Source organism: Scomber japonicus, chromosome 6 (assembly GCF_027409825.1).
Source record: "Scomber japonicus isolate fScoJap1 chromosome 6, fScoJap1.pri, whole genome shotgun sequence".
Classification (NCBI taxonomy): Eukaryota; Metazoa; Chordata; class Actinopteri; order Scombriformes; family Scombridae; genus Scomber; species Scomber japonicus.
The window spans coordinates 38,550,262-38,566,687 of record NC_070583.1 but is presented as its reverse complement, the minus strand read 5'-3'; the positions used below and the strand labels follow the sequence as shown (position 1 = coordinate 38,566,687).

Sequence of the window (16,426 nt, the reverse complement as noted above, 5' to 3'; positions counted from 1 at the left end):
CAGATGGACATGAAGAGCAGCCAGAAACTCCTGAAGGCTCAGATGGACGAAGCAGAAGACCTTGTCCTGGTACAGCCCTCTCTCCTCTTTAAAGACCTGTGTGAACACTCCTGAGTACACTGAGGCTGCTCTGATATCGATGCCACACTCTGTCAGGTCTGATTCATAGAAGATCAGGTTGCCTTTCTGCAGCTGCTCAAAAGCCAGTTTTCCTAGAGACGTAATCATCTTCCTGCTCTTCTTACTCCAGTGTGGATCTGTCTCAGCTCCTCCATCATACTTGACGTTCTTCAGTTTGGACTGAACCACCAGGAAGTGGATGTACATCTCAGTCAGGGTCTTGGGCAGCTCTCCTCCCTCTCTGCTTTTCAACACATCCTCCAGAACTGTAGCAGTGATCCAGCAGAAGACTGGGATGTGGCACATGATGTGGAGGCTTCGTGATGTATTGATATGGGAGATGATGGTTCTGGCCTGCTCCTCATCTCTGAATCTCTTCCTGAAGTACTCCTCCTTCTGTGGGTCAGTGAACCCTCTGACCTCTGTCACCATGCCGACACACTCAGGAGGGATCTGATTGGCTGCTGCAGGTCGTGTGGTTATCCAGAGGCGAGCAGAGGGAAGCAGTTTCCCCCTGATCAGGTTTGTCAGCAGCACATCCACTGAGGTGGACTCTGTAACATCAGTCAGGATCTTATTTTTTTTGAAGTTCAGAGGAAGTCGACACTCATCCAGACCGTCAAAGATGAACACAACCTGGAACTCTTCAAACCTGCAGATTCCTGCTTCTTTGGTTTCAGTAAAGAAGTGATGAACAAGTTCCACCAAGCTGTACTTTTTCTCTTTCACTACATTCAGATCTCTGAAAGTGAATGGAAATGTGAAGTGTATGTCCTGGTTGGCTTTGTCTTCAGCCCAGTCCAGAGTGAACTTCTGTGTTAAGACTGTTTTCCCAATGCCAGCCACTCCCTTTGTCATCACTGTTCTGATTGGTTCATCTCTTCCAGGTGAGGCTTTAAAGATGTCTTCTTGTCTGATTGTTGTTTCTGGTCTGTCTGGTTTCCTGGATGCTGTTTCAATCTGTCTGACCTCATGTTCATCATTGACCTCTGCAGTCCCTCCCTCTGTGATGTAGAGCGGTGTGTAGATCTGATTCAGAAGGGTTGGGTTTCCTGCTTTAGCGATCCCCTCAAACAGACACTGGAACTTCTTCTCCAGGTTAGACTTGAGTTTACGTCGACACTTTGCAGCACGACTTCCTGAATGAACAAACAACAAATGAAATCAGTGAGTGGATCCTACAGAAAGTCTAGAAATCTGAACATGTAAGTGTGTCTGTGTAGTTTTTCCGCCTCCATCAGTTTTATTCAGCTCATCAGTGGAGGACAAACAGCTTCTGATCTGATACAGATGTGTGCAGCATATTTACAGCAGAGTTTGAAATATAAACCTCTCCCATGTTGCCTCCATTTCCTCTCCATCATGTTAAATCTGTTAAAATCCTCTTACTGCTCTGCAGACGCTCAGCCAGCTCCTCCTGCTTCATTCTCCTCAGGAAGTGCACTGTGATCCTCAGAAATGCCTCTCTGCTGCTCCTCCTCTGCTCTTCCTCCTCACCGTCCAACACCTCCTCATCCTCACTCTGACTCTCTAAGCATTCTGGGTCATCTGGAGTCAGACCCCTCTGGACTCTCTTCAGCTCGTTCTTCACAAAAGTGACGATGTTCTCCTCCAGCAGCTGGAACAGAAAGATAAAGTGAACATTTCATTTCAACTGGTAAAACACAACATGTGATTCATGTGTCAGTCTGAAGGTCTGCTGGTCTAAACAGAGCAGCATGGACACTGTTAGGACCTGAATGCTACTTTACTATTTCATCTGTGGTTGATGGAGTTAATAGTAAAAGGTGTGTTTGTACATGTACACACCATAAATATGGAGTCCAGCTGTGTTTGATGCTGCTGTGCAGACTGATCACTGGGAACCTCTGAGCTCTGCTGCTGAACTCTGTGGAGAAAACATAACGTTTATGGACATTTAATGACTCAAATCTGCACTCAGCTTATTAAATATGTTCTGTCATGATGACTAAATGAACTCCTGTAAATGCTGCTCTGATTACTTGATGTTAAATTCTTACCTTCCATCAGCAGGTTGTCCATCTTTAAACGTAATAGGACGACCCATAGAACAGTCACTCTTCATGGACACACAGCTGGGTTCAGGAGAGTCTGCTCTCTGTTGCTGCATCCTGATATGAATAAAGAAATGAAAAAAGCATGTAGTTAACACCACTGTCCAGCTTCACTGAGTCTCTGCTGTCCAGCTTCACTGAGTCTCTGCTGTCCAGCTCCACTGAGTCTCTGCTGTCCAGCTTCACTGAGTCTCTGCTGCCTCCACAGACACCCAGCCAAAACATCAGCCCCCCTACTGAGGTCCTCCTGTCTCTTAGCCTACTTTCTACGTGGTTTTGTTAACATCTAGGTCTCCAAAGTTTCTGCCCTGAGCAGCTCTTTCAGCCTCCAAAGTGGTCCTGCCCATCTGTCCTGCCTTCTTTCTCTTCTTTGTTGTCTCCCTCCTGACCAGCCTGGAGGGACATTTGGGAACTGTCCCTTGAGGGGCGACTGTCATGATTACTGTTTAAGCTCTGTTTGTGTTGTCCTGTCTGTTTCTGTCCCTGCCTTCAGTTTCAAACCCACCTGCTCACCTGCTGCCACTGTGTAATTCCCTCATCAGCTCCTCACTACATATACTGCTCTCACTCATTTTCTTTCATTCTAGACACTAGATTGTGATGCTGTTCCTGTCTGTTCCTGTTCCTCTTGTTAACTGTTCCTGCTGGTTTCAACCTTATTTGAACTGCTTTCCCTTTATGGTCTGTAAGCCTGTCTGTTGGTTTCTGAGCATTAAAGCTGTTTCCATTGAACCTGTCTGTGGTGTTTGTGCCTGGTTCACCTGCTCCGCCCCACATAACACAGGAGGTTTATTCAGCCCAAATAGCCAACCAACCATTTTTAAATTCTTACCTTCCAACAGCAGGTTGTCCATCTTTAAAGAAAAGAGGATGCTCCATAGAGAAGTCACTCTTCATGGACACACAGCTGGGTTCAGGAGAGTCTGCTCTCTGCTGCTGCGTCCTGATACAAACAAACAATGAACAAATCAAAGAGTTAAAAAAGATGAATTTTGAGCAGACTGTCAGCAGCTGAAGTTTTAGAAGCAGAATGAAAATCAGTAAGAAGACAGTGGATGAGAAACGTTCTCCTGTTCATCAAAATGTCATCTGATGAAAGATGCTGTCTCATCTTAGTTGATTAGTTGACTAATCAGTGGTTGAGCTCTTTGTTAACTCACAAAGTTAGTAGTTCATTCTGAGTTATTGTGACTTATTATTCAGTAGTTGAGTGTCAGATGTGACAGTGAGTGTGAATAATGATGGTGGAGTGATGTGAGTGGAGAACAGTGATGGACAGTTAGAGATCCTCATCTCACCTCTGAGCTTTGGTCTGGCTGTCATGTTCCCCACACAGAGAGCTTTTAGAGGGAGGGACTCCCTCCTCTCTGTCCTCACACTGATCCATAGCAGAGAAACACCTTCACACAAACACAACAACATGCTCATTCATTACAACCAGCTGCACATCACACAGGTCTGCACTGCTGTCTAACATCCTGTCATTATTCATTCCACCACCAGATGGAGCCAAAGTAACAAACTATTTAAAGACTTTCACTCAGCTTTAATGTTTAATAACTTAGTTTCTGAATGTTCCACTGACTTTTCATTTCCCTGATTAAATAACTGAATATCATGAATGAAAAGATGTTTTCAACAGTATTTCTGTCACCTTCTTTTAACACATTTCATAGTATATTATTATATGGCTTTTATTAGCTGTTCATCACTAACCGTCCCACCTGTGAAACAAACTCTTTCTGTTGTAACTGTGGATTAGTTATTATAATAACTGTCATAATGTTTGTCAGGTTCAAGATGACTGAATGAGGTGACCTTTGATACGACCAATTAAATGACTCATCCTACTCAAACCCAGACAGGTTCAGACAGGTTCAGGTGTTGGGCAAGGTGCTGAACCATAAAAGATGAGTCTAATCTTTATATTATATGGAGTACATACTGTATATTACATGTTCATACTCATATAATTCATTTCATAATTATATATATTTATCACTATAACTACCATCTCTACTGTTATCAGATTATTTTAACAGCTGCTGACACAAACATGATGAAAACTGTCGGCTACGTTTCCTTTAGATGCTGAAAATCATCTGAATGAAGCTGAATTTATATGGAGCTCATAACTCCTGGATGATTTAGATAGAGCTCAAGAACTGCACCAAGCCCGCTTTAAATAATGACAAGAAAAGAAAAACAAAGTGAAAGTAAAGAAAAAGGATTAGAAACAAAGGCCCGTACTCTAACCAAACTGGGACTAACTATATTCCACTTGGAGATGGTCCTATAACAATAAATATAACATGAGGCTATAATCAGTAAGTTTAGTGTCCTGATACCGATATGGATACAGGAGTCCAGAACCCCGAAATATGAACATTTTAACACCACTAGAGATGTCCCACAGAACCTGAACGCAGCACGAGTATTAGCGGTCAGTGAAAGTTTACATAGTACTTCATACTGAGTTTGTTCCTGTGTGTTTAACTACATCCGGTCTCTGAAAGTTATATTAGGATGGAAATATGTATATTTAGGTATCGATCCGCCATCACTAATAACTAGCAGCCAAACCAGCGGCCTGCTTAATGTCGTGATGACGTCATTATATCTGCGATCAGTTGTCTGGAAACCTTCATTACAGTGATACGGAGAGATTTCTCTGCTTTCTACAGGGTTCAATACATTTCTCACTTTACATCATATTCATCATATTTGTATTAATACACTGCCTACCTCTTCCTCGCGCTGCTTCTCTTCCGTGTTTACAGACAGGTAAAAGAGAGAGAGAGCACTCACCTGTGTTTTAGTCCCGCCCACCATGGACTCAGAGAGAGACTATAAACCACTGATTCTAATTATTATATTAAAACTCATTATCAAACGTCTTAACGAGCTTCAGCTGCTTCATTACTAGTTCATCATTAGAAACAGGTGTGTTACAGTCCTTTCCTTTTTATTATTATATTATATATTTTAGTATATCATATCATATATTATATTATAGTACTAACTAACTACTACTACACTAACAGCTATAAGATGCAAGAAAACTTTATTTAGCTATGTGAATATCAGAGTCGACAGTTTTTACACATGAATTCAGCTCAGAGATCATTTAATGACTTCGTCCACCATCAACATTTAAACACAGCTCCAGTAGCAGTTTGTCCCACAGCACCTGAACGTCTCTCCTCCGTATTTGCAGACAGGAAGAGAGAGAGATGTGACGCTCCTCTGCTTCTGTAAACTTGAATGTAAAATTCAAAGTAAAAGTATGATGCTTTTGTTACTTGAATCACTCATTAGTTGCTTTGAAACTCAAGTAAATGCTAACATTAGTTGTTGATGTTTAAAAAGACTTGAAGAAAAAGTGTTTGTTGGTGTTTATTGAAGACTAATGTTTGTCTTTAAGGTTATCAACCTATCTGACTATTCTGTTCAACTACTCACCTACTCAACTGTTCACGTCCATTATAACCAGCATTTAAGAAAATAAAACACCAAAGAAGAAGAAGAACTGAGTTGTCCTTTGCATCCTTCAAGAATCCATCCAGGAAGGAAGGAAAGGAGTAAGGAGGGAGGGAGGTAGGAAGGAAGCAAGGAAGGATGGGCGGAAGGAAAGGAGTAAGGAGGGAGGGAGGTAGGAAGGAAGCAAGGAAGGATGGGTGGAAGGAAAAGTGTAAGCAGGGAGGTAGGAAGGAAGAAGCAAGGAAGGATGGGCGGAAGGAAAGGAGTAAGGAGGGAGGGAGGGAGGAAGCAAGGAAGGATGGTTGGAAGGAAAGGAGTAAGGAGGGAGGGAGGTAATAATCATGTGGGGAGAAAGACATCAGTCATCATGGAAATCTTCTTATTAATAAATGAAGAGTAACAGGAAGAACACACACTATTGATCTGTTTTGGGGTTTTTGGTCCAAGCTGCAGTTCCAGTTGTAGTCCAGTAGGTGTCAGTAATGAGTCTGTAAGCTGGTCCGCCGACCGCCGTTTGAGCTGCTAGAAGAGGTTGTTGCTGTTAGCTCCACCCTGCAGCAGGGAGGGAGGAGGAAGGAGGGAGGGAGGAAGCAAGGAAGGATGGAAGGAAAGGAGTAAGGAGGGAGGGAGAGAGGAAGGAAGCAAGGAAAGGAGTAAGGAGGGAGGAAGGAAGGAAGCAAGGAAGGATGGAAGGAAAGAGTAAGGAGGGACAGAGGGAGGAAGCAAGGAATGATGGAAGGAAGTGAGGAAAGGAGGGAGGGAGCAAGGATGGAAGGAAGGAAAGGAGGAAGGGAGGAAGGAAGCAAGGAAGGATGGAAGGAAGTGAGGAAAGGATGGAAGCAAGAAGGATGGTTGGAAGTGAGGAAAGGATGGAAGCAAGAAGGATGTAAGGAAGGAGGGAGGGAGGAGGGAGGAAGGAAGGATGTAAGGAAGGAAAGGAGTAAGGGAGGAAGGAAGCAAGGAAGGATGTAAGGAAGGAAAGGAGTAAGGGAGGAAGGAAGCAAGGATGGGCGGAAGGAAAGGAGTAAGGAAGGAGGGAGGAAGCAAGGAAGGATGTATAGAAGGAAAGCAGTAAGGAGGGAGGGAGGAAGGAAGGAAGGAAGGATGTAAGGAAGGAAAGGAGTAAGGAGGGAGGGAGGAAGGAAGGAAGGAAGGATGTAAGGAAGGAAAGGAGTAAGGAGGGAGGGAGGTAGGAAGCAAGGAAGGATGTAAGGAAGGAAAGGAGTAAGGAGGGAGGAAGGAAGGAAGGATGTGAGGAAGGAAAGGAGTAAGGAGGGAGGAAGCAAGGAAGGATGTAAGGAAGGAAAGGAGTAAGGAGGGAGGAAGGAAGGAAGCAAGTAAGGATGGAAGGAAGGAGGGAGTAAGGAGGGAGGAAGCAAGTAAGGATGTAAGGAAGGAAGGGAGTAAGGAGGGAGGAAGCAAGTAAGGATGGTTGTAAGGAAAGGAGTAAGGAGGGAGGGAGGTAATAATCATGTGGGGAGAAAGACATCAGTCATCATGGAAATCTTCTTATTAATAAATGAAGAGTAACAGGAAGAACACACACTATTGATCTGTTTTGGGGTTTTTGGTCCAAGCTGCAGTTCCAGTTTTAGTCCAGTAGGTGTCAGTAATGAGTCTGTAAGCTGGTCCGCCGACCGCCGTTTGAGCTGCTAGAAGAGGTTGTTGCTGTTAGCTCCACCCTGCAGCAGGGAGGGAGGAGGAAGGAGGGAGGGAGGGAGGAGGGAGGGAAGGAAGTGAGGAAAGGAGGGAGGGAGGGAGGAAGGAAGGAAGGATGGAAGGAAGGAAGGAAAGGACTAAGAAGAGAGGGAGGAAGGAAGCAAGGAAGGATGGAAGGAAAGGAGGAAGGAGGGAGGGAGGGAGGGAGGGACGGAGGATGGAGGGAGGGAGGGAGGGAGGGAGGAGGGAAGGAAGTGAGGAAGTGAGGAAAGGAGGGAGGGAGGGAGGAAGGAAGGAGTAAGGAAGGAGGGAGGAAGCAAGGAAGGATGGAAGGAAGGAGGGAGGGAGGAAGGAAGGAAGGAAGGATGGAAGGAAGTGAGGAAAGGAGTAAGGAGGGAGGGAGGAAAGAAGGAAGCAAGGATGGTTGGAAGGAAAGGAGTAAGGAGGGAGGGAGGTAATAATCATGTGGGGAGAAAGACATCAGTCATCATGGAAATCTTCTTATTAATAAATGAAGAGTAACAGGAAGAACACACACTATTGATCTGTTTTGGGGTTTTTGGTCCAAGCTGCAGTTCCAGTTTTAGTCCAGTAGGTGTCAGTAATGAGTCTGTAAGCTGGTCCGCCGACCGCCGTTTGAGCTGCTAGAAGAGGTTGTTGCTGTTAGCTCCACCCTGCAGCAGGGAGGGAGGAGGAAGGAGGGAGGGAGGGAGGAAGCAAGGGAGGATGGAAGGAAGGGAGGGAGGGAGGAAGGAAGGAAGCGAGGAAAGGATGGAAGGAGGGAGGAAGGAAGCAAGAAGGATGGAAGGAAGTGAGGAAAGGAGGGAGGGAGGAAGGAAGGAAGAAGGATGGAAGGAAGTGAGGAAAGGAGTCCTTTTCCTTCCTTCTTGTCTTCTCTTCCTTCCATCTGTCCTTGCTCCCTTCCTTCCTTCTTTCCATCCTTCCATCTGTCTTCCCTTCCTTCTTGTCTTCTCACCTCTTCCTTCCATCTATCCTCACTCCCTTTCGTCCTTCCTTCCTGTATTCTTTTCCTTCCTTCCTTCCTTCCTTCCTGTTAGTGGTCCGGCCCACATGAGATCAAATTGACACGCCTGATTTAAAGCATGAATTATCATCACTTCCTGTTTCTCAGCATTAAGATCAAAGTCACTGTTAGATTAGTTAGTTAACACTCAATTCATTCACTTTATTCACATTTACAGTTACGTCATACATTCATTAACTTCACACCTTTTATTGATGTATTCATCTGTCTTTTATTTCTATGTTTGAGGCTGTTTGATGCTTTTATTCTGTTAACCTGCTGTTTATGTCTGCTCTATTTTTGCTATTTCATTCTTTTATTCTAGTGTTAATATTTGTTTTGACCTTTTAATAATCTATCTCACATTTCTGCTTGAACTGCTTTTATTTGATATCAATCAATCAGTGAGGAAACATCAGAGGTAGGAAGCAAGGAAGTGAGGAAAGGAGGGAGGGAGGGAGGAAGGAAGCAAGGAGGGAGGGAGGGAGGGAGGAAAGAAGGGAGGGGGAAGGAAGGAAGCAAGGATGGAAGGAAGGAAAGGACTAAGGAGAGAGAGAGGGAGGAAGCAAGGAAGGATGGATGGAAAGGAGTAAGGAGAGAGGGACGAAGGAAGGAAGGAAGGAAGGAAGGATGGAAGGAATTGAGGAAAGGAGGGAGGAAGGAAGGAAGGATGGAAGGAAGTGAGGAATCAATCAATCAATCAGTGAGGAAACATCAGAGGTAGGATTTTAAAACATGTCAAAAATGAACAATACCCAAATCAAATCAAAGGCAATAAAAGATGAATCAAATATAATAAGGAAGTCATCAATTAAAGTCAGTGTCAAATAAAGAGGGAGGGGTATTAAAAGAAAAAATGAAATAATAAAACTAAAAGTAAAGAAGTAAAAGCTGAAAACAGGAAATGAAACAGAATGAAAATCAAAAGTGTCCAACAGATGTTCTTCTAATGTTTAGCAGTTTAGGATCCCTCCTTTCCTTCCTTCCTTCCTTCCTTCCTTCCTTCCTTCCTTCTTTCTAATGTTTAGCAGTTTAGGATGTTTAAATGTAGAAGCTCTATAATCAGGGGCAGCACTTTCCTAAAGGTCCTTCCTTCCTTCCTTCCTCCCTCCCTCCTTACTCCTTTCCTTCCTTCCTGCTTTCCTTCCTTCCTTCCTTGCTTGCTTCCTCCCTCCCTCCTTACTCCTTTCCTTCCTTCCTTGCTTCCTCCCTCCTTCCTTACTCCTTTCCTTCCTTCCTTCCTCCCTTCCTCCTTTCCTTCCTTCCTTCCTCCTTACTCCTTTCCTTCCTTGCTTCCTCCCTCCCTCCTTACTCCTTTCCTTCCTTGCTTCCTCCCTCTCTCCTTTCCTCACTTCCTTCCTCCCTCCCTCCTTTCCTCACTTCCTTCCTTGCTTCCTTCCTCCCTCCCTTACTCCTTTCCTTTCCTTCCATCCTTCTTGCTTCCTTCCTTCCTTCCTCCCTTTGGTGAAAACTATTGAATGAATGAATGAAGTTGAATAAATCAATACATTTTGATCAATCAGTCAACTTTGTGAATTGGTGTCTCTGCGGTTCAATAGATCCCTGTATCACTTCAAAGAATAGACACACACACAACTGACTGGATGTGATTAACTACACACTGTAGCATCCCCGGCTCAATGATGCTCACACTCTTTAACTGATGCTTCATTGGCTTTATTTTTACCAACCTTGGACACTTTGGAACTTTCTTTATAACGATGAACTTATCATATCATAGCCTTACAAGATTCACCCAAATGAAATGATGTATTTTTAACTGTTAATTACCTTTTAACCCATTTTAACCTAAAGACAACCTCTAATAGAGCGCTGTATGTACAATCATATTTAACTTAAGTTACTTAAGTTTTAATCTGTCATTTTGTGTCAAATATGCAGTTTTAACTATATATATTTTAAAGCTAATATAAAAACACTAAATACATCTTTGCATCAATAAACAAATCAATGAAATAACTGGTTTTATCTCCTTTAATCTAAACCAATAAGATGCTAATTGACATTCCTGCTAGCTAAAACACATAATGATAAAAGTGCATCAAACTATGACAGACACAGTTTGAGCTAGACATTAAACATGACATAAAAGAAATGAGCACAAACCTTGTGCCCTTATCAGCCAGGTGCTAATTAAACATTATCTGGTTTCCTCCCATCAGGTAGACACACTTTAAACTATACACACACACTGACGTTAAAAACTCCACATGCCCTTTTTTCCGGTGAGACACTTTCAAAATAAAAGCACCAAATTGAACGTCTGTTATAATTGAGGAAATAATAACCTGGCCTTAAAGAATGCTCAGAAAAGGAATAAATAAACATAAAAATAAGACATTTTAGAAATATTCTTCCCAGACTAAAGGTGATTTACACACACTACTAATAAATGATGAATCAATACATGTAATGATAAACTTGCAATACAAAATGAATTCAACAGATTGTTACTGGATACTCCTCACTGCTCCTCATTACTCCTCTCTGCTCCTCATTACTCCTCACTACTCCTCTCTGCTCCTCATTACTCCTCACTACTCCTGATATATCAGCATGAATGAAACATGATGCTGAAACAGGAATTTAAATGAAGAACATGGAATTATGTGGAAACTAATAAACTGCTCCTCACTACTCCTCTCTGCTCCTCATTACTCCTCTCTGCTCCTCTCTGTTCCTCTCTGTTCCTCTCTGTTCCTCATTAATCCTCTCCGCTCCTCTCTGCTCCTCTATGTTCCTCATTACTCCTCTCTGCTCCTACTACAGAGACACTGAACCATAGACTCTAAACCCAGCACACAGAGGTTGAGTGAATGTGGTGTTGAAGGTGTGGAGGTGGATCAGTGTGTCAGAGGAGACTCTGTAGAAGGACAGAGTGCCAGCAGGACAGTCCACATACACTGCTACTCTGTTAGAGACAGAGGAGGAGGAGGAGGAGGAGGAGGAGGAGGAGGAGGAGGAGGAGATGGATGTTTGTCTCTTATTGTGACGGACAGAGTAACCACCATCAGAGCATCTCAGACTCCAGGACTGATCATTATGTCCAAACAAACAGTCTTCACTGTTTCCTTTCCTTCTGATTCCTCTGTAACTCACTGATATATCAACTCTTCTTCTCCACTCGACCTCCCAGTAACAGCGACCAGTCAGATCATTTCTACACAGCAGCTGAGGCCAGTCAAATCTGTCTGGATGATCAGGATATGGCTGATCCTCCTCCACACATGTCACCTTCCTGTTGTTATCAGACAGTTTGAGGTTTCTGTTCATTGTGTTTGGATCCAGTTCCAGTTCACAGGCATCTGATGGAGAGAACGAGACACAATACAGCTGCAGTTTATCATCTGTTGATTTATTAACTACTTTACTGACACCATTCAAACTTAAACCATCTCCATGACAACTGAGACACTCCATCACTGAGGAAGACCATGAAATGTGACTGAAAGCTTTGGACATACAGAGTAAGTGAACCTTTAACAGTTCAGTGAGAACATGAACAGTCAACATGACAGTGATATTCAGTAATATTATTGTTATTATATAATAATTATTATATAATTATAATATTGTTCATCAGGTTTGGTGTAAAGTGAAGGTCTTTGCACATCGAGTCTGTTATTTTCATCTCAAACTGTCGTCTGTTACAAACACATTTTAGTCCAAATGCTCCAAACAGCTGAAGTCAGTATGAATGAATGAACTTTATCTGCAGGAGAGACATGAGGGACATTTTGGAGCAGGTAGCGCCACCATGTGGACATTTATAAAACATTTCTCTTTTAACTCCTGCACGGTGACCAACAGAAGGAAATTTCTGTTTCGTGGATTCATTGGTTCAAGATAAATGTCAGTTTAGGCCACGCCCATTTCTGACTAAACACATTTTCCATAATTTTGAACTTTTTTCACTTCTTTTACATTTTGCATCCAGTTTTTCTCAAAGTTCTCATGAATCAAACTGAAAACACACTCACACTTCCTCAGACCAGGTTTCAGTCTCTGCGGTCCACCATGGTCCATCCTGGAGGAAGAGACAAAGACACAACCAGCTTCATACACCTTCACTCATATCCACCATTAAACATGAACCACAGTCCCTCAGTTAGTCAGAGTGGCTGTCCATCTGTCCATACCTGAGAGTGTCCACCTGTCTGTCCATACCTGAGAGTGTCCAGTCTCCAGTGTGGATCCTTCAGTCCAGCAGACAGGATCTTCTCTCCTGAGTCTCCTGGATGATTGTAGCTCAAGTCCAGCTCTCTCAGATGGGAGGGGTTGGAACTCAGAGCTGAGGCCAGAGAAGCACAGCCTTCCTCTGTGATCAGACATCCTGACAGACTGAATAGAATAGAATAGAATCAATAGAGAGTCACGTGAGCACACTGAAGATCATGGCCGCCTAGAATCCCAATAAAACAACCCGAAACCTCGAAATGTTTCCTTTGGCACGATGCAACAAACATAAGCTTTAAATGGCAACAGGGCAACGTCAACGGCCCCCGAGAATGCTGCGGAGTAAAGCTAATAGCAAGGCGGACATACAGGACAACGACACACAAGAAGAAGTGGGTGATCCAGGTGGCGACAAAGGACACGTGGATACACGCGTCCTGTCGGCTATGCAAAAATCACTCGGAAAAGCTATGGATGAGCTTGGGCATGTTAGTAAATTAATACTGGTATAAGAAGCTGATATTGACCAATTTAAAAAGGACAATGTGAGGCTCTACACGGATGCTGATGGCGTCCTACAGCATCTGGAGGAAGCTGAAAGTAGGATATCTGATTTGGAAGATGAAAATGTTGGCCTCAGGCACATAGTGGATGGAAATGTCAAGAAGTGTGCATGAGGTGGCCCAGCAGGATGCCAACTATCGGGGCAGGCGCCAGAATCTGGTCCTGGTTCGTTTGAAAGAGAAATTGGAAGTGGGCAAACCGGAGATATGTGTGAGGAACATCATTGTCGAGGCTCTGAGCATACAGGTGGGTCAAGCGCAGCTACAGAGAGTGCACCAGGTCCCAGGCGGACCAGTGGTGGATGAAAATCGCTCACTGCGACCTACTGTCATTCGCTTCTTGTGCTTCTTGGAGAAGGAGAAAGTGTTCGCTGCCGCGAAACGAAAGTATAGGGAAGGTCAGGGAGTGGAGTGGAAAGGTTGGAAGGCTCTCTTTTTTCCAAGACCTGCCATGGGAGTGGGCAGAGAAGAGGAAAAAGTTTTCGGAGGTGAGGGAAAAGTTGCACTCTCTGAATGTGAGGTTTACTGTGGCACCACCGGCACAAATGCGCTTCACCTAGGAAGGAAAGAGGATGAGATTTGATGATCACAGCAAAGCACGGGCATTTCTGAATAAAGAGGCTGCTGGAGGCTGCTGGAGCCTCCAACGCCGGTGACGCGCACGATGGAGGAGAGCTAGAATAAATATGCCAAATGGATAACTGACTGCTCGCAGGCTGCCCGGTGATGGCTATAGGATACCTGGTTTTGTTTTTTGTCTGAGACATGAGAAAAGGACGTATTAAAACATGAAAGACCAGTATCAATGTAGGAGGGGACTGTTTTTGTTTCAAAAATGCTGTACTGGTCATTGGAGGCAAGTGTCTCCCCTCTGTCTTTTATTTATTTATTTATATCCTATATATGGCCTGGAAAACATATTTACTCTCCCTGATGGTACCGGGGGTAAGTACCCAAAGTGTGGTCTCTGTTAAAAAGTGATGCTTTATTTATATATATACACACATACATTCTTGTTTTGTTTTGTTTATTCTACGTTATCCAGATAGAGATATATGAGAAGAATCTCCGATTTAAGTTTTTTTTTGTGTGTTTTTTTGTTTGTTTGTTTAGGTAATAGGTTCTTAATGACTTATGAGAAACAGAAAATAGGTAGATATACATGTTCTACTTGGGAGGGCTAAACTTGTTTATGATTAATGATAAATGGATAAACGGTACCCTGTTTTATCAAGTGGGGCTGGAAGTGGCAGTCTATGCCTGTGACTGTGTGGCATCCTCCAGCTAACCCTAACCCCATCCTCCAGTTCCTACTGGCGTGCAGCAACCCCGGGCTCCAACCCCGGGCTCCAGCCCCGGCCTGTGCTGACGAGCAACCTGCCTTGGACTCTGCCTCACCTGGCGCTAAGCCACCCCCGGCGCCTGAGCTCCCAGTGGTCCAACTCCCTAATCCTCTTGGGCCCAGGGTGCGGACGGGTGTCCTTGGATGCCGGTCTCTGGTGGGTTCCCTTCTCTGTCTTGGTTGTCTTCATCCGGAGGGGTCCCACCTCCGGAGAGGTACTGTCCCTGCCTCTGCCGACGGCCTCTGATGAGGTCCAGTCTCTGCCTCTGCCCCCGTCGACAGCCTCTAGAGGGGTTCGGCCTCAGTTTCTACCTCCACCAACAGCCTCCAGAGAGGTTCCATTTCCGTCTCTGCCTTGGCCGTTGACCTCCAGAGGGTTCCCGGTTCTACCTCTGTCACCGGCCACCAGAAGGGTCCGACCTCAGTTTCTGCCTCCGCCAATGGCCTTTGGAGCGGTCCCGTCTCTGACAATGGCCTCCGGAGAGGCTCCGTCTCAGCCTCCGTTGCCGGCCACCGGAGGGGTCTGTCTCTGCCGCCAACTCTGTCTTTGGTGACCCTGAGCCCTGCCTGTTGCCCTACACATTCTGTCTGTACCTGTTCAGTTACCTTGCAGACTGTAATAAAGATCACTTTAAAACTGCTCACTGGTGTTCTGTGCTGCAACTGGGTCCTACCACCTCCACCCGTTACAGTAACGGCAAGGCAGTTTTATTTATATAGCGCATTTCATACACAATGGCAACTCAATGTGCTTTACATTAAACAGAAACATTAAAACATACAATTAACACCCCCCCACCCATAATAAAAACAAAGTACAGAAAAAGAGAGACATAAATAAAATGCTAGAATTGAGCATTAAATATAAGATTGCAGCATAAAATAAATTAGCTTTAAAATCATTAAAAGGACAGAGTGCAAATGAAAGATTAAAATGTAAAGTGCTTTAAAAGGGCTCAATCATAAGCTCAGGAGAAGAGAAGTGTTTTTAACCTGGACTTAAAAATGATTTCAGTTCTGCTGGTAGTTTGTTCCAGTTGTGTGCAGCATAACAGCTAAAAGCTGCTTCACCATGTTTAGTTTGAACTCTAGGCTCAACTATCTGACCTGAGTCAGTAGATCTCAGAGCTCTGGGCTCAACTATCTGACCTGAGTCAGTAGATCTCAGAGCTCTACTGGACTTATATTCTACTAACATGTCATTCATGTATTCTGGACCTAAACCATTCAGTGATTTGTAGACCAGTAGCAGAACTTTAAAATCTATTCTATAGCTGACTGGGAGCCAGTGTAAAGACTTTAGAGCTGACTGGGAGTCAGTGTAAAGACTTTAGAACTGACTGGGAGCCAGTGTAAAGACTTGAGAACTGGAGTAATGTGCTCTGATCTCTTTGTTCTGGTTCAAACTCGAGCTGCAGCGTTCTGAATGAGCTGCAGCTGTTTAATGCTTTTTTGTGGGAGTCCAGTCAGAAGACCATTACAGTAGTCGAGTCTACTGGAGATGAAAGCATGAATCAACTTCTCCTGGTCTGTTTGAGACATAAAACCCTTCACTCTGGATATGTTCTTAAGCTGATAGAAGCTGTTTTGGTGATTGATTTGATTTGATAGATCTGAGTCTATCAGCACGCCAAGGTTTGGGACTTGGTCCCTAGTTTTTAGAGAGAGTGACTTGAGATGTTTACTGACAGCAATCCTCTTCTCTTTATTGCCAAAAACAATGACCTCAGTTTTGTCCTGATTTAATTGAAGGAAATTTTGGTTCATCCAATTAGTTACTTGCTCTAAACAGTGACACAATGACTGTATTGGACTGTAGTCATCTGGGGACAGTGCCAGGTATATCTGTGTGTCATCTGCATAACTGTGATAGTCTATATTACAGTTCTGCAGAATTTGACTCAAGGGCAGCATATATAGACTGAACAGAAGGGGTCCAAGAACTGACCCCTGAGGAACTCCACAT

The 16,426-nt window shown here is 43.9% G+C and overlaps 1 protein-coding gene across 1 annotated transcript in view; it reads right to left on the bottom strand.

Moving 5' to 3' along the window:
- The window catches only part of LOC128360913 (NACHT, LRR and PYD domains-containing protein 3-like), a 53,157-nt gene that overhangs the window by 29,690 nt on the left and 7,041 nt on the right, over positions 1 to 16,426 (bottom strand). The window contains exons 2-3 of the mRNA XM_053321468.1: positions 1,930 to 2,008; positions 1,510 to 1,738 (exon numbers count right to left, since the gene is read on the bottom strand). Coding sequence (XP_053177443.1) covers positions 1,510 to 1,738; positions 1,930 to 1,932 — 232 coding nt within the window. The 5' untranslated portion in view covers positions 1,933 to 2,008. The remainder of the gene's footprint in view (positions 1 to 1,509; positions 1,739 to 1,929; positions 2,009 to 16,426) is intronic.